At 34.0% G+C, this 22,670-nt stretch overlaps 3 protein-coding genes across 4 annotated transcripts; 2 read left to right on the top strand and 1 right to left on the bottom strand.

The window, feature by feature from the left end:
• On the top strand, window positions 928-3,029 carry LOC105166736 (probable protein phosphatase 2C 51). Its single transcript, XM_011086196.2, has 3 exons — window positions 928-1,814; window positions 2,092-2,197; window positions 2,338-3,029. Exons 1-3 carry the CDS (start codon window positions 1,098-1,100, stop codon window positions 2,670-2,672), a joined length of 1,158 nt encoding a protein of 385 aa, XP_011084498.1. The 5' UTR covers window positions 928-1,097; the 3' UTR covers window positions 2,673-3,029.
• LOC105166735 (cyclic nucleotide-gated ion channel 1-like) lies at window positions 3,464-8,356 on the bottom strand. Its single transcript, XM_020695434.1, is given in 10 exon segments — window positions 3,464-3,694; window positions 3,696-4,346; window positions 4,785-5,021; window positions 5,150-5,261; window positions 5,356-5,639; window positions 5,749-5,961; window positions 6,160-6,297; window positions 6,469-6,727; window positions 7,082-7,223; window positions 7,920-8,356. Coding segments are annotated over 9 exon segments (2,001 nt in total). The 5' UTR covers window positions 7,111-7,223; window positions 7,920-8,356; the 3' UTR covers window positions 3,464-3,616.
• LOC105166734 (probable protein phosphatase 2C 76) lies at window positions 15,681-22,366 on the top strand. Of its 2 annotated transcripts, none has more exons than XM_011086194.2 (9): window positions 15,681-15,817; window positions 16,757-17,042; window positions 18,399-18,526; window positions 18,920-19,018; window positions 19,949-20,107; window positions 20,477-20,563; window positions 21,043-21,134; window positions 21,389-21,463; window positions 21,837-22,366. In XM_011086194.2, the coding sequence occupies exons 2-9, from the start codon at window positions 16,789-16,791 to the stop codon at window positions 22,107-22,109; spliced, it is 1,167 nt and encodes a 388-aa protein (XP_011084496.1). In that variant the 5' UTR covers window positions 15,681-15,817; window positions 16,757-16,788; the 3' UTR covers window positions 22,110-22,366. The 2 variants fall into 2 exon arrangements, with proteins under 2 accessions (XP_011084496.1, XP_011084495.1); XM_011086193.2 differs by having other exon boundaries at window positions 15,722-16,156.

Raw genomic sequence — 22,670 nt, 5'->3', positions numbered from 1 at the left:
TGAAATCAGAGAAGCTGATGAAGAAGAGAGAAAAATGGTGAAGAAAATGATAACTGTAGGCTTATGGTGCATCCAAATCAGGGCTGGAGACAGGCCTTTGATGAGTGAAGTTGTTGCAATGCTTGAAGGAGGAGTTGAATTGCTAAAGATGCCTCCAATGCCTTTCCAGGGAGCCATGGATGATCAATTCATAGAGGAGGAAAGTTTTTCAATTTTTTAGTATTTGTCATACTTTATACCAAGTTCTTCGATATGTAAAATTGCACGTTGACAAATTATTCATATTTTTTGAATATACAATAAAAACGTCAACATCATTTTGAAAATTACGTATATTCTAATATCTGTTTTTTTATTTATCAAGAGTGGTTTTTATAATTAGAGATAAGACAAGAATAATTTATGTAAATAAACTATAAACTAAAAATATAAACGTAATTATCTCTTTTATATATATTATGCATATAAAATTCGGGTCATTATTATATAAGCTTATATGATTTGAAATACAATATCATATTAAACTAAAATAAAACTTAAAATCCACGAGAGAACAGAGAATACGTAAGGATGCATTATTAACACACTTGACTTTTTAACAAATTTAAGTTGATTCAAAAAAATTCTTATTAAAATCAGTCTACAGAGCTAATAGTATTACAATAAGTATTATAATTGAGGATGTGATTAATAATTATTTTTTAAAATTATTCACTAATTATTTGAATTCACAGTGTGATTAACATTAATTTCACTGAACTGGACCCAAATTAAAATTTCTTTTATTTTAATATTTTACGAGTATATTAATTTATATTTTCACATATAAAAAAAAATGAATATCTTGAGATTCATGGAACTTAACATCACCCTCTACTCCATGATCCTTCCTCCACGTGTCAGCTACTCCGATCCCCCGACGCCTACGTGTCGCCTCCCTCCGCCTCCGTATGTCACTTGACCGCCGCAGTTCCCACCAAAACAAACTCTTTATTTACTGCTCTGATTCTTCCTCAACTCTCATGCAAACCCTTTTTGTATATATGCCCTGCAGCATGCAATCTTTTCGCCATCTTTCCTTTGATAAATGACCTGCGATGAATTTCAGTAGCCCAGAACACCAGTCGCCGCCGCCGGAGGCGAGTTTCCGCCGCCGGGGCGCTTGGTTGGGTTCACAAGATGAACTCAGTGGTGAAGGAAGTAAGCTAGCTAAGAATGTTCGCCGGAGGAGAATGGAGCTCCGTCGGATGAGGACAGTTTATGAGGCGAAGTCCGCCGGAGACCCATCGAGGGACGACGTATGCGTGAAGAAAAAGCGAGCGGAAATTCAGATAGAGACGAAGGTGACTGAGAGCGGATTGATGGATACAGGAGAGAGACGGAGAGGAGTCACTCGCACGTCATATGGGAAGATATCGATCATCGGGCGGCGGAGAGAAATGGAGGACGCGGTGGCGGTGGAATTGGGCTTTCTGAAGAGAGGTGGTAAAAGCTACGATTTCTTCGGAGTGTACGACGGCCACGGCGGGTGGCACGTGGCTCAGGCCTGCGGCCAGATGCTGCATAAGCTGTTGGCGAAGATCGTGGAGGAAGAAAGTACTGGTGATGATATAGACTGGAAGAAGGTAATGGCGGCGGGGTTTAAGCAGATGGACGTGGAGGTGAATAAGAACGGCGCAGCGGTGGCGACGATGGGGTCGACCGCCGTGGTGGCTGTGGTGGGGGAGAATGAGGTGGTAGTGGCGAATTGCGGCGATTCCAGGGCCGTGCTTTCGCGCGGAGGAGTGGCGGTGCAGCTGTCCGACGATCACAAGGTGATCACATGACCATAGATTAAGATAAATTTCATCAAAATCCTTTATCTATTAAAACGGTCTTGCAGATGCCACGCTCGATACTTTTTATACAAATGAAGGATATGTGACAATTATTCATATACTCGCTGTCTTTACAAAACAGCGCTGTACAGCATGAATGTCATAACATAGAAATAGTGAGAGAGTAGATTTATATTGTTAGAGAATTGATCAAATGCTTCTTTGTTACATCAAATGGACATTAACAGGATGGTGGTTGATGTATATTATACAGCCCGATAGACCTGATGAATTGGAAAGAATCGAGGCCTGCGGTGGGAACGTCATTGACTGGAACGGACAGCGAGTTTTAGGAGTTCTCGCGACTTCAAGATCAATAGGTATACAAACATGAAACGTGTAATATATTCGTTAATGTAATTAGTCATTTATTTAACTGTATAACAATCGCATTACAAGTGCATGGTGGAAGTGCAGACGGTCTGGGCTAGAATTAGACTCATGTGATATTCATTTGCAGGTGACAATTATCTCAAACCCTTCGTGATAACAGAACCGGAAGTAAGAATTATCGACAGAACCCATGCAGATGAGTGCCTTATACTCGCAAGTGATGGACTATGGGACGTCATCTCTAACGACCACGCATGCCAGGTTGCCAGGAGGTGCCTTCACGGATGGATGAGCCCAACCTGTCAATCCTCGGGCGGTGTAGGAGTAGGAGATGAGCGGCATGATGGTGGTGCTGCTGAAGCTGCGGTTTTGCTAGCGGAGTTGGCGATGAGCGGAGGTAGTAGAGACAATATCAGTGTGGTGGTGGTGGAGCTTGGCGGTAACATATGGTCAGCTTGCTAGCGAGCTGCTGGAAAAAGTTGAGGTGGTAGTTGAGCTGGTTGATGTTTTTTTTCTTTTTCTTTTTTTTTTATGGGGGGGGAGGGGTTAACATGCGCATCCATCACGCTCACGCACTTGTCCAATTTCGAAACCAAAACCTCCAGACCAGATGGAGATGTTGAGACCGATTCAAACGGCTATTCTCTGGGGACGAGACTACGAGTTGGCTGATGTTCAGTTCTAAGAATTTTGTTTCTGCTTTGAGGTCATTGCGTATGTGAGTTGATTTTCATCTGTATATTACTGAGTTGTCACTGTAAATTGTTATCAATTTCCAACAATGACAGTATATGATGTATGGATACAAACACACTGACATGAAACCTGACATATTGTTTGAAAATTTTAAGGCAATGATACGTATCTGATGCTTAAAAATGGGCAATATTGTTTGAAAATTTTAAGGCAATGATATGTATCTGATGCTTAAAAATGGGCAATGTTACGAGGTTTTCGCAACATAGTCCGATGAAAGATAAATATTTTTATATTGCATTTGAATCATTGAATTCAAATTAAAAGAATTTTGAATCTTTTAGTGATAATTTTTTAATTCGTGTGGATAATATTTTAAAAAGAAATAGAAGTAGATTCTTCAATTTTTATTTGAAATAACATGTGGTGTAATATTTATATACGTGATCGTATATCTATTAAGTAAAATAAAAAATGTGCCAATATTTGAAATAACATAATTGATAATCAAAGTAAAGTTTAGATTTCTGTTATGGTAAGTTCTTTCACAATTGTGGTTAGGATTAAAATTGTTTTGTAATTTGTCATGAAATTTTCATGATGATGACGATCACAAACAGAAGGTGCCTAAATGCAGTAACCTGTACATACAACATATATCCTACAGAAAGCCAAGCCATACAATTCAAAACAACAAAGCTATGTTACAATTATCTGAAAAACAATAGACACATAGAACAATCACTTTTCTTCAGCAGTGAAATCCGGCTCGGCCGGTTTCTGAAGCAGCATTGGCGATATCCTCTCCGGCATCCTCGTCTTCCTGGTGCTGTTCCGTCTCAAAGCACGAAGGGCATTAGCGGCAAACCTCGATGCGTAAATGGTCGCCCCCAAGCTCGGCGAACTGGTGCTGCCTTTCGCCAATGCATCTTGCAACCGGTTCTCTTCTTCACGCAGCGACTCCTCAAGCTTCTTTCTGCAGTAACGGCGCCACGCCGCTTGAATGAAACAGGCTGCCCAAGTCCTCCATTGCTGTGAGTAAAACCTAAATGTGTGACGGAGCTGTTTACTGTGTAGACGGCGGAACTGGGAAGCCACAAACTTCAGATCATCGGCCATCAAAGCAAATGCCTCGACTTCTGAGAGGGCTTGAACGGTTCTGGTGGAGATCGGGAGATTAGATGATGAATGTGGGTCGAGAGCCCACGTTAGGAGCTCTTCCCCACAGAAGTCACCTGCTTTTAGATAGTCCGAGTTGAAAAAGCCAGTCCTTCCGCCGTTAGTGGTCACGGTTAACAGTTTGCCACGCATAATGAAGAGCATCTCATCTACTGGATCACCCTCACGAACAATGTAGCTATCATCAGTGTAAAGTACTGGTTTAAGACGGTCAGACATCGCATCCAAGAGTTGATCATCCATTTTCTCAAACATGGGCACCTGTATTGTACCTTTCAATATCATTTACCAGCTTTGTATTCAAGTAAAGAAAAATCATACCAGGGTACGAAGCCTCAGGCGATGCTACACTTCGCCGTCAAGATTAAAATTGTAATTTATATTGTCTTTACAAAAACCTGAGTATACGTAGCTGATAAGTGGCCTCTATTGTAATTAATACAAAATCCTACGCTGCTAAGAGAACTGAAACGACTGTGGGCATAGGAATATTCTCCAAACCATGTAAAATTTGTGTTCTTATATTTGATTTTTCTTCCCATATTTTCTTTCCTTGCACAATCTGTATAACATTTCATTATTCTCACTATACATTTTTTGTCAACCACGATGACCTGATGCATGAAGGAACTAGCATTAGCTTGTGTCCATATTGAAAGAGAAATATGTAGTAGTATAAGGGCTTCAAGATAAACTTACTCTCTTAAGTAAAGCCAAACAGAGGTGTCGCTTAATATCTCGTCTGAGGTCCTTAGGAAGATTATGGATCAGATTCTCTTCATCAACACCCCTCGTTTCCTGCCACTTGTATTGCTCATACCTCCTGATGCGCTCTCTCAAACTCTCAGGAAGCAAACGATGAGACATCCATTGCTCCGCATCTCGTCTTTTCACCCTCATCTCCTCCAATCTCAGTGTCGTAGATTGCAGATATGTCTGTTGTACCAAACATTCACAGTATATTACAAACATAGTATTAGTCGTCCAAGCCTTTGTTAATCAAATCAAGAAGATTACAAGCTTGTTTGTTAAAACCATTTAGCACGGAGAGAAAATTGATTCACCTGCATGTTTCCAATCAGAAATGAAAACAGCACCAAGCCTGATATGGATATGAAAACTGCAAAGCAAATTTCCCAGACAAAGGTACTTGTTTTAAGGTTCTGGCCGAGAGAACTGCAACGTTAGACAAGTGCTAAACATCATGTACTAGGTTAGATTGCGGGAACTACGCATACTAACAAGAAATATAAACTAAGGTAAAATGTACCTTAAATTCTGCAACCCCCACCAGAAACAATAAAAGAACTTCTGAGGAAAATCTTTTGATTCAACAACACCAGATTGAAGGGCATTGAGAAATATTCCAAAGTCAAAAATGGTAGTGTCAGGAGTCTGTATGGGGCATGATTGGTTCAAAGTTTGTATGAATCCTGTACGATCAGCATCACAGTAAACTATGGTGTTCCTACAAGCAGATCGATCCCCACAAGCTCTAACCCAGCAGGTAGTTTCACGTTCTATGGAGAGCAAGTAGTAAGCGGCTCCAATCACCTGCGGAATAGCAAAAACACAACGATCAAAGATGAGAGAATGTTAGAATAGAAAGCAGGAAATGAACATGGTTCAGTGAACACATGTGAAGGTTTCTAGCATTACTTACATGACTGGCAAGCATATAAAGGAAAAGATTGAACGCAGCTCCAGCCCATGCTGTTTCAGTGAGTATGCCAGAAGTTCTTGTGACTTCTTTATACAATGGATAGACTCGGAGAACCCTTGGTATATACTGAAGGATCACCACGAATTTCAACAGATTCTTTGTGTTCAAAGATCTCGCACCTTCCAACTTGGGTATGATGATCAGTATTACAATCTGTGGAAATTACATGATGATCAGGATTCAAAGTTTCATGCTGAGATAACAATTGTCTCATATAAACTAATTTTCCACTAGTGCAGAACGATCCATGCATGTATAGAATTATCTAAAATACTATGTTGCACCCTCCTTGCAACGAACAGTTATATGCAATCATCCTGTATTTGTTGCACGTGGAAGTTTAACACTTACCTGTGGAAGCGGAAGAACTGCAAGTATGTCAATTATGAAGTATGAGGATACATATCTCTTTGCAATTTCCCAAGAATCTTCAACTAGAACACCTCTTCCGAATACGCGTGAAGAAGGGGCAATAAAACCGGTTCGGAACTGGAAAATGATATGAATGAGGTAAAAGACGTCAGTAAATGAACGTAGAATACTAGCTGCCAGCTCCAATTTCCAGTCCAAATCAAGGCACTTTTTATCACCGTTGATGATGGGTATGTAGAAAAACAAGGGATCCAAGGAGATAGCAATCACGCATGACAGTACAAAAACCTTATTCCATTTCTGAAGAAATGATCCTTGAGGGTCAAGAATTTTCTTTCTAGATCCCTCGTCATCTGCCAGAAACTTCCCAAAAGATAAGGATCTTATTGATCCAGTGAAACTTTTGATTCTTTCAGAGCCAGATTCTAACCCTCTCTGAAATCTGTTTGAAACCGAGTATACTGCTGATCTAAGCCTGCCCAGTTTTGCTCCACCTCTTGAGGGGGATTGTTCGTTGAAGCTTTTCTCCGATCTCCAATCTTGAAACCTGAAAGGTTCAATTATTTAGATTGTGGCCGAACAAAAATATTAGCATAACCCTCCATTTGCTGAAATTTGCAAGGCATAGAACAATGATCTTGTCATGTCATATTGATATGAAGCTTCTGAATCTCATACCATGGTGAAGTTTTTGATTCTCCTACCCCCCCACCCAAAAGGTCACTTTTTTCCTACTCCTACACTGGAGAAAACTGTTCAATCTCTAATCTGCCCTCAAAGGGTAAAATGCTTATCCTTTCTCTCCGTTAGCAAGATTTTGTTCTATATAAATACTTCCAAGTATGTAAAACCCCAAACTGTTGCAGAGGAATCGAGAAGACAAAGATCACGAAAAACTAACCTGACAAACTTCTCTTGGCCGTGACTCATAACTCCAACTTACATCAGCGTAATTATTACAGACTTCTAGTTACAGGAGTGGAAATGAGAAATTCCTGTAAAATATGCTTCCACTAGCACCACTCCTCCGTGCTGATCAAGCCCTGGAAATACAATTAACAACCCTCTATTAGTTGATATTTCATTGCAAGGTCAAAATTGAAAGCAGAAACTGAATGATTAAGCCACTCTAGCATCTACCAGCATCTTCTTTGACACATTCAAACATAAATTACTACACAATGGACATCAAACAAGAATGGAGGTCTTCAAATGCAACCAAAATAGTCCTCCGTAAAATACAAGCAGGCACATAAAAAAGTTCAATAAGCCCATAAACAATATATCAAATTGCTATATCACATAACCAAACATTGGGCCATCAAAGATTAATATCTTTTACTAGATTGAATCACCAAAATCAAACTTTGAGAGCTAGTAGAAAAGTAAAGCAGAAACTATTTTCAGCAAAAGAAATTCACATTTCTGAACAGGAGATAAGTCTACCTCGCCCTCAAGCAGCATTTCTTTCCATTTCAAACTCACTTTTGTCCTTAAATTCAACAAAATATAATTCAATTCCCAAACCCAACAATAAAAAATTATTAAAAAAAAAATCTTTACTATATTTCAAGCAGCTTAAAGTAAAAGACACTGCGTTCACACAAAGGAAAGAGTCAAGAAACCAAATGTCACCGAGTCATCAAGAAAAGATAGACAATTTAACCATCTTCCCCCAATTCAAAACAGATAATCAGGCAACAATATCAAAAATCATAGTGGAAAGAAGAAGAACCCACCACTTCTTGAGAGCCATTACAGAAGAAAACGCACATACACATACTCCCGCACTGTCTCCAGCTTCTTTCAGCACGAAACTCCAAAACCACGAAGAAAAACTACAAACAGAGCTGTAAAAGGGAAAATAATGGTCCAAGAATCACACACACACACACGAAGTCATGAATAGTTACAATATAAGGGCCAGTCCACGACGTCGTACATCATTACGTGTGCTGTGTGAACGAGAGAAGACGGGGGGGTTGGGGGTTGGGGGTTATGGAGGGAAGTTTCGTGGAGATTTCTCTACTTTGCCAATTCTTGTTTAAAGTGTTTCTTGCAATTTGATTTTATCACAAAAATCTGTAGTAGCTCTGTAAATGGATTTGAGAGAGAGAAAGAGAGAGAGAGAGAGAGAGAGAGAGAGAGAGTGGTTCCTTCCCGCATATGAGTCCACCCAACTACAGTTCAAATGAAAGGAAAAGAGGAAAGTCGTTGGTGGGGCCTATTTCCCAATGGGTGTGACTTTTTCCCTCCGGTTCTCCTGTCGTACGGTACTTGCGGTTCTTGAAGAGTTTCCAGTATCTATCCTATTTTTAATTCACAAGGAAAGTTATGCAGTCACTACAATTCTGGAAATTTTGATTCATTCCGGATTTCAACCAATCTGAATTAATTATATGTTAGTATATTACATATTTCATATAATTGGTTTATATTTCTGAAAAAATAATTAATCACATGAAAAATTTATCACACTTATTCTATAATATATTTGCTTTGGCCGAATTTAATTTTTATAAAAAAAAAATTCCTACAATTGATAGATAGACCGGATAATAACATCTACACTTTCATACTTTGTTTATAAAAAGTAACTATACTTTTTTAAAAATTAAATATACATTCATCTGAAATAACGAGAATTATTGATCTACCAAAAAAAAGGGTTTGTGTTCGAATATCATTATCACCCATTTATTAAGAAAATATTCCACGTGTAGGACTTGCACATGAAAAAATAATATGTTAAGATATTAATATTAAATGAATCTCCTCATTAAAAGTTTCACATTTAGAATTCGTATGTGAGAGGAACATATTAAAATATTAACATTAAATAATTATTTTTTCTAATAATTTAAATTTTTAAATGTTTAATAAAAAGTGATTTTGAGTTATAATCTCATTAACAAACATTAATTTTTTTTAAAAAAAAAGTTTTATTATACTTAGACTTTACATATATAATTTGCACATAACGTAAACATGTTAAAATACAAATATTAAATAATTATCCTCTTTAATAGTTCAGACTTTTAGATGACATGGACGATGTTTGACATAATTTATTACTTGCGAATTTAGCGAGTTTCACATCATTGTTAGTTAATTCGAATTATTAATGTTGTTGATGAGGTCTACCTGTTTTTTTTAAATGCGTGAGTTTATTTAAAATAAAATAAAATTTGTCGACTATATTCAACAAATATTTTTACGCACAAAACATAAAATTACAATAACTGTAATAACGGTAAATTGCAATGAGCTTTTATGAGGTCTGTCTTTATTATAAATATTCTCTCATTGTTTGAAAATTTACAACTACAGCTCTAAAATTACATACCCTACCAAACACTTTATACAATGAGCTATCACATGGGAAATATATTAAAGTATTTATAATTTCAAAAATAAATTTATAATTATTTAAATAATAAAAAATATTTATAATTATATTAAATTTCTGAAAATTTCATTACAATTTACCTAATAAATATATAAATTGTAAGATAAATTATTGTGACAAAGTGAATTCCACCGCCGGATCTTCCAGAAGCTTAAGCCTGTCAAAAATGAAAACATATACACATCATCAGTGGGGTTGACCCAGTTGACTTACGAAGGCGTTACAATAGTCAATGCGGCGATGAAAACTTGTTAAATTAGTGAGGTTGAGGTGCTATGATTATAGGACTATGAATTCGAATTTTATTAATGTGTGGATTATTAGTCTGCTTTAATAATAAATATTTATCAAATTTAATTACATGATATTGATGATTGATATATAATTGATATAATTGGTCGTTGTTGTTCGATACAAATATTTGATATTAATGATTGTAATAGATCTATTAAGAAAAAAAAAATAGTACTTCATCGTTTTTATTTTTAAAAGTTAATTAATAATAATTATTGTCACGGCCCAATCCTAATATTGTAATAATTTTGAACCGAAACATAGTTAATTTTGTGTCTATAGCACATATTTTCTTTACGACAATATAGATGTGTTGAAAATATAAAATTTTAATAATTATCAACAAATTGAGCCAGTAAATTGCTCGACTTAGGAGGTGTTTGCAAAAAATTAAATTAAATCAGACAAGCTTAAATAATAATGTGATCGACTCGAGTCGAATTATTTACAGCCCTACTTCCACATTATTTATTGTTATTTTATAACGCTCTTAACTTTTATATCTTAATTACTTATTTGTTTTTTTAAATAAAAAGAAAAAAGAAAAAAGACTTAGTGCAAGTAATTATTAGATGCAGTCCCTATGATGAGGTGATGTAATAACAAATACAATTTTTGCCTTCTTATTAAAATACTACAAAATGTTTAGGTAATTAATTATAATTAAAAAGGATAAAATCTTTATAAGTTCATATTTATCAAACAAAAAGGAGGAAATTGGTGAGAATAAATGATTTCGCGCAGTAAGTTGGAAAAATAAAATATTAATAAAAAGTTGAAGGAAAATTAAAATAATATTATTTTGACTTGGATAAAGTGGTCAATGATGACAAGAATATAACATTTTTTTACACAAGTGATAATTATAATAAGTTGAGTAATACGTGACTTCAATCAATATATTAATGCAACTGTCATGGCACGTTGTCTTGTATATTTATAATAAATATTTTTTTATATTTTAAAATATATTAATTGACAATTAAATTAATATAAAATTTGATAAGTTGAATAAATTGATTACCTTATCAATTTAAGAAAATTTTTAAATTACAAAAAAATTAGTACAACAATGTTAAAACCACCATTTTGTCTCTATACCACCTATTTTACTTTATAACAGTATAGACAACAAAGAATTGTGAATAAAGTATATAAAAAAAAAAAAAAAAACTCATATAAAGTGAGACAAATACTCATATGTCCGTAAGACTTAAATTCAAGATCTTAAACTTATTTATGAGACATCAATCTTAACCACTAAATAAAGATATTATTAGTACTTTTTTTTAATTCTAATAATTTCAAAATTGTTGCTTTTTTAGGGAACTTGGAGCTCATAAAAGAATTAGAAAAATAAATAATTGATTATATTACATTATTACATTATAATCTCAACTGTTAATAATATCAAGAATTAATATTGATAATCAAATTGAGGGTGCGATCATATCAGCGCCAATGTACCAAATTCCATCAAAACTCTAACGTTAAGCGTGTTCGAGAGAAAATAGTAGTATGATAGGTAATCCCATAAAAAATCCTCGTGTTGTGCTCATTATAAAAATAATAACAATAAAAAAATATTAATTATCAATTTGAGCTGGTAACAAATTCCAGAACATAAATCTATTTGTAATCGTCGAGTTGGAAAAGTAGAGTCGTCAAAATAAGTAGAAAGAAAGCGACTTAATATGAAAAATATTTATCAAGTAGAGTTTGGTGTTGTGAGTTCAAGATTCATGAATATATAGTAATTTTTCATAGTGGTGTTTTATTTATAAATTCACTTTAAATATGTTAGTTGACTATCGATGTATTGAATAATATTTGAATTTAAGTGTATTAAAAGAGACAAAAATGAACAGAATATTACTGGGCAAAAAACATGAGATTGGTACAAATTGAGTGAAATGAGAAAGAAAAGGTGGGGAGTTGGTAAACAACAACCTCAGGTTTTATAAATAAGTTTAAAATTATAGATTCAAATGAAATAAGTGAGTATTTGTCTCATTTAATATAAATAATTTATGTAATGCGTATTTATCTGATCTAATGTAATTTTTTTATAATACAAGTTTAATAGGTTTATTTTAATACTGATTGAATTGGTAAATCTTATTGATATTGATATATATTATATAATTTAATTTCAAGAAGAAAAAAAGAATGCAAATAGTTATGCTCTGACTAAATTCAATTATTAAATAAAACAAACAGATAGCTGTAAATTTTAGTAATTGCTATATATATATATAGAGAGAGAGAGAGAGAGAGAAGAGAGAGATTATGTACATACATAAACACTAATTTTCGGAAATCAATTATCTTGAAATATTTTTCTAATAAATGTTGCACCCTAGCAATTTTCCTGCAACTTCTTCTTTGATTTTATATAGATAATTTTAAAGAGGATTTTAAAATTTAAAATTATATTTTATAGAATATTAATAAAATTTTAAATTATTTAAATTTTCTTCAACTTCGTCTCTCATATTCAAATTAATCGGTCTAAAATCTAAATGCAGCATAAGGTTGCATTTGGGTTTAAAGGTTTTAAATCATATTTGAATAATTCTAAATTTAAATAATTTCAAATAATCTAATTCTAATTTTTAAATTATATTCTGATGAATATGAATGAAATTCTGATGCTCTTTTAAAATAAGTCTCTCATATTTAAATCCATCAATTCAAAACACTCTAAATTTATATATTGAGTTTTATCATTTACACACCCTTTTGGGTGCTTGGATCATATAATGCCCTTAAACTAATAAATATAAAAGTTTAGCCCAAATTGCTATATCTAATTTATCACCTCACTCAATTTACAGGGCACAAGTTTCCATTTTCAGTAGAAAATTTGTGTGGTAAAATATCAATGACTAGATGAATTATTTAGAATATTAGATATTTTGACTGTATCAACATATATGGGTATTTTAAGATGTTCAGCCTTTATCCACACTGTTACGTACTATAGAAGGTAGGCAGTATTCTCTACGTATCGGGTAATGTATGACTATAGTCCATGGATCTTCAAATTAGTTTTGGGTATAAATATTTTACCCTACCCATAACGGACATACATATCCGTTAATGATGGTCCTATTTATAAATAGGCTCTTTTACACAAATTATCCATGCCTTTTAAAAATTTACCGAAACCACCAAATGAAACCTTCAAAACCCCAAAATGTTCTTGTTGATATGGTCAAACTTTAATATGATTTTTCAAATACGGAAATACCCTCAATGGTGTTTTTGTAATTACCAAAAGATAGATGGGGTATCAAAGTAATATATATGGAGATGAGTAATATGATCCCGTAGATTTTTTTATTATTTATATTAATTTTTAATTCAAATTTAAATTATCATTATTTTTTCTAAATAAATCTCTATATAAAATTACACCTTTTAATAATTAAATATTCAATTAATATATTAATAAAATTAATTACTAGATTATGAATTTAAATTAAAAAAGTACCACACTTTTATAAATTATTTATATTCTCTATTTTTATTTATAATTGTATTTTACTAAATTTAATAAATAATATTTCAAAATAATTTATGCAGTTTATCTAAACCATATTAGAATTAATAAAATAAATCATTTATTTATAAAAGATATTTAAATTATTAAATTCTTTTTTTTTTTTAAATATCCCATTTTTCCAATCCTGCCATCATGCCCACCCTTAACTCCCGCTTGTGCCCTCGCCCCCACAGCCCCATTGCAGTCTACTGCCTCGTCCCACTTGCTCCCATCCTTCGCCCTCCTCTGTTATCGTCTGCCATCAAAAGTTTTTAACTTATTCTTATAATATGAGGGTTTTTTCTGTAATTTTTTTAAAATATATGGGAATTTTATGTATTTTGTTTTTTTATTAGATTGAGTTATATATAAGACGTAGAAAATAAACTTGAGTTAAAGTAATTATAAATCTCAATTTAATATAAATATATTTATAATTAGATAAATTTTAGTGTATATGGATGCGATTTATTTTATTTTTTATAAAATTAATTGTTCCAATCACTAGTTGAACGACCCAACACGTGAATACAGCAGATTACAACTCAACTCTATACATAAGGGTATTTATCATTTCTCATAATCTAATTCCTGAGCTGCCTATTGGTTGGGAATAAAATTTATTTTTTTAATAACTCAATCCAATATAAAATAACATGTATGTGTACTCAAAGGGAATAAAATTTATTTTTTTAATAACTCAATCCAATTTAACATAACATGTATGTGTACTCAAACTGTGTACGACCTTTAGCATTAAGCAATATATATATATATAATTTAACTATTAACAATTAATGACTATTAATTAATATTCAGTGGGAGTGAGGCCATGTGCTTATCTCAAACTTCTTGTATAGAGGTTAATAATATGCACAAGCATCCTATATTGATTGCAAATAAGGAATTTGAGCGGTTTATAAACCCTATTTCATCTCCGAGCATTTTTAGAACAAAAACGTGAGTCTCATACGAAATCAAAACGGACAATAATTTGTGCAATGAGGCACCGATCAATCCGCAAGCCAAGCCATTACAATTACAGTAAACTAATAGCTAATATTTAAATAAATTAATATTATTTTTAAATATTCTCAACTTTTACTTCTACTTGCCTTACAACTTATTTTCATAGCAAAAGCAAAAGTTGTTGAAAACACCCTTCAAACCTAGTTGGCCAGCAAGATTTTGATAGTTTTGTTTGAAGGTATGTTAAGGGGATTTTTGATCTGGATTGAATTTATTATATCAAAATTAATTATAGGGTTAAATACATTTTGCACCTCTAAATGATCCCTCATAATATGGATTAATATTTTTTATGAAAAAAATGCCTTTAGTATTTAAACCCCTGAAATATATTTGTTACAATAATTCTTCTAAATATAATTTAAATTATTATAATATTTTTTAATTAAACACTATTTAAAATTTATGATTTATATACAAAGTATAAAATCTGTATAAACTTTATAAATTTACAATCCTTATTGTTTTACATAATTGATACAATATTTATATAATTATTCCTTGTGTTGTCTATCTATATTGAACTTTTTTTACAAATAAGTTATCAATATAATTTTAAAATATCACACCGAACATATACATAGATACTGTAAAATATGCAAATCTATAATATAACCAATATATAATATTGTTTAATTTTTTGAATAATGATATGATATACTTTTATTTTGTGGACATATAATTGAATAAAAATTTACAATTTACATCACATACTTTTTCTTACATAATTTATAAAAAGTTATAAACTTTAAATATAATTTTTAAAATAAAATTTGAGTAAAATTTTAAAGCGCGATAAGTAGTTTTAGAGGGAGAATTTTTTAATAAAATATATTTTACAAAGTAAACTGAAAAATATATGGGATAGATGAGAAGGCCAACTTTTTCCAAATAATATCCAATTTTGTCGTTAGGGGTGTTTTTGTTACGATGTAAATGGGACTGGATGCATAGGTCAAAGGTGCAAAATGTGTTTAATCCATAATTATATTATAAGTATAATATTTTTATTATGCGATTGATGTATAATTAAAAAATAATTAATAATACAATAAGTACAATATACTTATTTTAGAATTAATTTTAATTTGTGAAATCTAATTTGAATAAAAAAAATCAGAATATTTAACAAATTAGAGAGGCAAATATTAGAGGAAGATCATCCGGTCTTTAATGTCGATAACGAGATGCAGTGCCACGTCGACACATCTCCCTCGGTGACAAAAGAGATTCAACATTTATTAATAAGGGACTCTTGAGAGTTTCTCTATCTCTCTTACTTTCTCGCTCTAGCCTCCGCCACTTCACAACAAAACTCATTTTCATCCCACCTCCACTCCGCTCCACTAATAATAGTGGTATATGCTGCTGCTGTCAACAATCACTCTCTCTAGGGTTTCCGGATTCTGAATGAAGCTTCTTTTCTTTTTCTTATTTTTCTTTAAAGTTTTAGTTTCATGATTGCTCGCCGACAATGAGATGTTTTATGTGATTCGGATTCGGATATTCCGCGATCTTCTCTTTGATCCGATTCACTGTTCGGTTGTTTTCAACCATTCGATCTGTTGATTTTGTGTGATGTTGTGTGTTTGATTATTGATCGAGTGAAGTTGTGAGATTCTTTTGTTTGTGAATATGGATGTGGATCTGCATCTCGTGGTGCTTTTTCCGGCTCGACGAGTCGGCTACTCTTGAGTGTAAGAGATGATATGTTTTTTTACTTTTTGTTTGCTGGTGTTTGTGGATTGTTGTTACCTGTACCCGAGCTGGTGTTTTAGTGTTCTGAGTGACGTGGAAACTCAATGTTTTGGTGATCAGAGATGGTGACTTCAAGTTTGGATGGAAATAGTTTGTGAAATTAGTTGAGGTTGCATTATATGTAAAAAATGATGTTTCGATTAGGATAAATTTGATCCGTTAACTGTTGTGGTAGCTGAAGTTTCAGAGCTTTGTAATATTGGCTTATCAAAATAAGATAGAATGAAGGTTTTGTTAGATGTTGGATCCAATAAAAGGAGTTCACCACTTGTGGTTAGTTTATTTGCTGTAAAAAATGAGCATTTTCCTACCCAGGAAAGTGGTTACTCCATGATATAAAAAGAGTATGAACCTGAAACCTTAGGGTTTACTGTATTGAAGTTGAATGTTTATAGTATATGAAAACCATTTCAATTTGGTTGCTCGTTACTATCCATTAACTGTACTTCTCTTTAACTCAGCGCTTACTATTTTGGCTTTCTTTTCTCTCACTCTCTCTCGCTTTTTTTTTTTAAATTCTTTTTCTTGGGCATCACTAGATCCAGTTTTGAGATCAAGACATCTGCTTTAAATGTTATGCAATACTTTCTTGAGGTCTGTAAGTCTTTGGGCGGGGCACATTGGGAGATACACTGAGATCACGCAGTTTAGGTACATCTCTGGAGGTTTGAATGCCACTCGCTGCTTAACTAATTCGTCAAGTCATAAGCTTGGAAGAAGGGAAAAGATGATGGTAGATTCTGGTACAGCTGCTAAAGGTTCTATGATTGATCTTTTACCTGAAAAGGATGATGATGGTGGCTATGCTAGTGGAGGATGGAAAAGGTGGTTGAATATTTAAATTTGAATTTGCTATATTTAATTTTTGGAATATCGCTATTTCAAGTAATTATTTCAGGATAAAAACATTCTTACATCTGTGTTCAGTTTGGATGTAAAGCGTCGGTGCTGTTTATCGTAAGGCTTTTGTTTGCGTTCTAGGTTTGTTGTTTCAGAAAGAATCTGTATGAGAACGATTGGTCATTCCCAACTTTGTCTTTATTTCAGTTTTGCACATGAGTTAGTTAAAATTTAATGTTTGGTGATCATGTGGTCTTTATACATAGTTACTGTTTTAATTCTTTGATATTAAATGCTTTTCTGCATTTTTGTCTTCTGTTGTTGCCATGCGTAAAAGGTTTCCCTTTTTTAAGTTCTTGAAGTAGCCCTATTCTGAATAATAGCATCTTTTGTACTGTGATTCCTTTCATGAAAGGAGAAAGAATATTTCTTAATAATGATGGGTTGTTTCTTTAGATCAACCAACAGAATTACCCTTGGATTGTCCTTGCATTTGCTTACATCCCCACAGTCTTCAGCAACACTATGTTTGATGCTTTTGTTTAATATCCTAAAATTTAAGTCTACTTTATTTAGCAATCCTATATTTTGGATAGTAAAATCAGCAAGTCCCCCACCTATATTGTGAAGCAAGCACGACAAACATGAGATAACAGAGGAGAGAATGTTTAGCTTCACTGGTATTTTGTCATCTAGTATGGGAAATGATTTAAATTTGTCGTGCCTCTGGTTGTGCTCAGAAAGCTATTATTAGGTCTAAATAACACTCTACCGAAATATTGCATGTGATTTGATGAAGGTAGCGGTTTATTCCAGTAACATCTGTTCATGGAAATAATAGTTCTATGCATGCTTTTATTTTTCTGCCGTCTTTGTTTTGCATTGCTCTAGAACTTCTATTCTGGTTATGCACCCAAGTCCCGAGGATTTCCTATCCTAGATGATTTAGTTACTGTCTTTGGGTTCCACTAGGAATATATGTTGCTTCTGTGGTACCTCTTATTGCCCCTTAATTGTGAACAAAAAAGCATACTAAGCATTCGAATTAGTGAAATGACAGAACACTAGGAAACAAGCATCACATCTAATCCTGTTCTTTCTTCCCCCATCTACATGTCGTCTGCCGAGAATGTACAAGACATGCTCAATGTTTGTACGACACAGTAATCAGCTTTTAACATAGTGCAAGTTACTTGCAAGATGCATGGTGCATTTGTTTTGTGGAGTGTAAAATGAACGGTGCTGATGAGGCTACTTACACCTTTTTCTTCATTTCCTGAGTATGCTTCAATGTGATTGTCATCGTGAAGTCACATTTACATTTTTCTTCCTGATTGGCAGTGAAGATGGAAGGTTAAGTTGCGGGTACTCCAGTTTTAGAGGAAAAAGGGCAAGCATGGAGGACTTTTATGACATTAAGGCTTCCAAGATTGATGGGAAGTCAGTCTGCCTCTTTGGAATATTTGACGGTCAGCTCTTGTCCTGTGCACCTCTTTCTTGAAGCATAAATAAATGGCTGATTGAGTAGGATAAAGTACTTGCATTTGCCCATTGTCGAGCTTGTAAGTTCAGTTGTTAAATGAGTGTAAATTTTGCTTTGAAGCTCAGATTGTTTATGAACAAAGGTCTTCTAACTTGAGTTTATGCGTGAAAACTCTCTCATTTTCGACAAAACTTTGTTGAATTTGAAGGCAATCACATGGTTGAATGCTGAATTTGACAACATGAGCTCAATCATGGAGTTGAATGCTGCTTCTTGGTTTTTGTACATAATTATATAATCATGTATTACTTTATGCTTCTAAACTCTGATGAGATTAAAGTAATATTTCTCTTCTAATGTGGATAATGTATCATGACAGGTCATGGTGGCTCTCGCGCTGCCGAATTTTTGAAGGAACATCTCTTTGAGAATCTCATGAAACATCCAGAATTTATCTCAAACACGAAATTGGCTATTAGTGAGTTGAAGTATCCAATTTCTGATTGCTTTTCGTTACCAAATTATGATATGGGATTTTACGGGAGTAACTTTAGGGCATGCACAAGCCTCTCTGGCTAATAGGGTATGATGCTCTGGAGAAACAAGAATTAGGAGTTTGGGCTTTGAGCAATCGGAATTTTTTATGTCTGGTTTTGGGCTGAACTATGATAAGCTTCCTAACCTAGAACTTGCCCCTATGATGTCAACATCATTATAGAGTTCAATATTGGTTATGTTCCAGGGTACATTTTATTCCTTGCTGCTTGGTCGAACTTCTATCGTGCAATGTGGATATCAACTACTGACATATAAAGTGAATGAAGTTGCATTAAATTATGTCTTGTTTTCACCTGGTAGGCTATGGTCTTCCTACATTGAGAATTTGGAAAGGGTGAGGGTTCAACTTCTAAAATGAAAAAAATCTATGCAACATGAAAAGACTCGCTGGGTTCAACTGCAAATTTGGTTTTTCTACTCCGCTGAGTGTTTGTGGTGTAACTTATATTTGGATATAAGTGAAAACATATTTGGGACAAAGCACTATGGGGAACATGATAGAAATTATCTGTTTCAAGTGCACCTTAGCTTTTTTTATCTATGATAAAGTGACAATCACTTTGATTGGACAAATTGAATTTCTGAGTTTTGTTAAACAATCTCTGGGCTCTGGATTTATTTGGGGCCCAAAGTAAGAGTGGTAGTGCTTAATTCACTTTTATTTTATCATTTTGACTCGGTGGCAACATGGGTGGGTTGATCTCCTACTTGACAATGCTACCTTAATTGGATACTTAGAAAGGTTAACGTCTAGAAAAGACAGTGTAGTTATGGTTTAATTGTTCTAATTATTTCTGATTTTCTCTCTTTTAATTTATTAGTTCACCCAGATTACTAACATGTACAACAGGTGACACGTATCAGCAGACTGACAGAGATTTTCTGGAGTCTGAGAAGGACACATTCCGGGATGATGGCTCAACAGCTTCAACAGCAGTTCTTGTTGGCAATCACCTTTATGTTGCTAATGTTGGAGATTCTCGAACTATAATATCAAAGGCAGGGAAAGGTACTAGACAATTGTTCTTGCAGTTATACAATTTTTAAGTATTCCGTTGTGGTGAATCCTTCAATCTTCATCCAGTAAGAATGCGATTCCCAAACTTCTAATAAAAGATTGGGATTTAATAATATTGGCTCGGTGATTTCTTCAACAAGTGATAAGTTTGTAGCTTGATTGTTTTACCTAATTACAAATACCAGAAGAAGTTAGAAGTTAGAACAATAGTTTAATTCTGTTGTTCTTTTCACATACCAGTATGCGTACATGCTGTTTCTCTGGAATTTGCAATGCCATGGCGATGATATTTACTTTTTCGGGACGATAATGGTTTTAGTGTTTCCTATAACAAATCGCGTCCTTTTTCTTCCTCCACAGCAATTGCACTCTCGGAAGATCACAAACCAAATAGAAGTGATGAGAGGAAGAGAATTGAAAGTGCCGGGGGTGTTGTGATGTGGGCAGGTTTGGCCTTTCTATATTATCTAAGAATGCTGTGCTTATTTAATTTCATGCCAAATGTAGCGAGGATCATCATCTTTGGAGTGATGTCATTTATGAACCAAAAGGTTGTGTTGATGTCAAAAAGAGTCTTTGCTTATCTTTTCCTTGTCGAGTCACTTAAATGATCCTTCAGCCTCTATTGGATCCATGCTAATATAAGGAATTACTTTATAATGTCAAACAGCAAACAGAAATGGGGCCATTTCTGGAGTTACTGAATCTTGGTCATTATGTATAATCTGTTTCCTTCCGTTTTGGTCACCTGAGGGACTAGTTATTCTTTGAGTTAGATTTATAGATGAGAAGAGAAGAGACAGATTATGTTACAAATATTTTATGGGAACCTATGCCTTGTGTGTAGAAAGTTATCATGTTCCATTCAACAGTTATCTTAATATACTTCGAAGTAGCAATAAATTTCACTTATTATTTTATATCAGGCACTTGGAGGGTTGGAGGTGTGTTGGCCATGTCTCGTGCTTTTGGCAATCGCATGCTGAAGCAATTTGTTGTGGCTGAACCTGAGATTCAGGTATTCAGAATTTTATGGGTTTTTTTTTTCTTTTTCCATGGTAATTAACACTGTCAGTAATGGATTAACCTAAAACCAGAGTATGGATCGTTAATCAATCATAAAATATTGAGGTTTTGTTAGTCATATTGATGAGACCTAAGCTGAAACATGTCTGAACTATGTGGTTATTGATTACTGCTTTATTTGTGGTCAAATAACCTTTGTCATTCTACTACATCTGACCACATCAATTTTCTTGTTTTATCGTACAGGAACAGGAGGTTGACCATGACCTTGAATTGCTTGTGCTTGCAAGTGATGGACTTTGGGATGTCGTACCTAATGAGGTAATCGTTTTCATGCATGATTATCATTACTATCATTTATTAGCTTTCCATTACATATTTCTCTGCATTAGTGGTTAGATGTCACAGACAATTCAGATGATAACACTTTATGAATATCTAAATCACATAGACAAGAGGAGCAAAAAGGTCTCCAACATGCCCTCCTAAAATTATCCAGAAATTTGACCTGGAACCATAGGTGGAATGAAATTTTGGTTGAAAATAAAATTTAGTATATGATATTTTGTGATTATGCATGTCTGTGCGACAACCTTAATTAAAAACAAAAACAGAAAGAAAATGGCAAAATGATAACTGAAAAGATGTTCATCGATAGAAATACTGCTGATGCCACCATCCACATTATTCTCAGGATGCTGTTTTGATAGCGGAAACAGAAGAAGAGCCGGAAGCTGCTGCTCGGAAGTTGACAGAGACTGCTTTCAGTCGTGGCAGTGCAGACAATATCACCTGCATCGTCGTCAAGTTCCACCACGACAAAGTCAATCCTGAGCGAACCCACCAACATCTTGAAGTCGAACCCCAACCAAACGAAACACACAAAGAAGATTCCAAAACAGACCCTAAGCCTGAGGAATCCCAGGAAACTCCAAAACCAGAATCCGAGGAAACCCGACAAAGTTGATGAATTCTCTCTGACGCCTGAAATTGCATTATTCCCAGATGCAAAATCGCTGTCTGAGGCATGTCGGGCGAGGGGGGTCGATTGGTGATTTGTTCATTCATTGGTTTGGTTCTTGTATTCTTGGCTTGTAATTTTATCTTGGCGGTGTATTTGTAAGTTGATGCTCATTAAAGGTGTTTTTCATGGTAAAGAATTTGAAAGGGGTGGTGTAGTTTTTTATATCATTGAAATAAAGACTGGTGTTCTTGGTCTCTTTATTTTTGCATGCGCCTTTGTACTTGCTATATAGATAGTGGTCGTTGGGATTTCATTAATTATCTGCCATAAGTAGACTGCTATTCATTGGTTTTATTGCAAAGAATTGGGAGTCAATAGGCGGCCGGGAAAACGGAGGCAAATGGGTCACTGTCTGAAGAGAGAGGACATGTAGAAATGGTCCACACACAAACACACATACTTGGTTTTGACCTTGAAATTCTTTTCTATTTATGGATAAAATCTAGGTCTTGACCACTTTTGAGCATATTATTATTCATCAATGATTACAACTACTATTCGTCT

The sequence above is a fragment of the Sesamum indicum genome, linkage group LG7, assembly GCF_000512975.1.
Source record: "Sesamum indicum cultivar Zhongzhi No. 13 linkage group LG7, S_indicum_v1.0, whole genome shotgun sequence".
Taxonomy (NCBI): Eukaryota; Viridiplantae; Streptophyta; class Magnoliopsida; order Lamiales; family Pedaliaceae; genus Sesamum; species Sesamum indicum.
The sequence above is the reverse complement of the archived record's forward strand: the minus strand, read 5'-3'. Positions and strand labels throughout refer to the sequence as shown.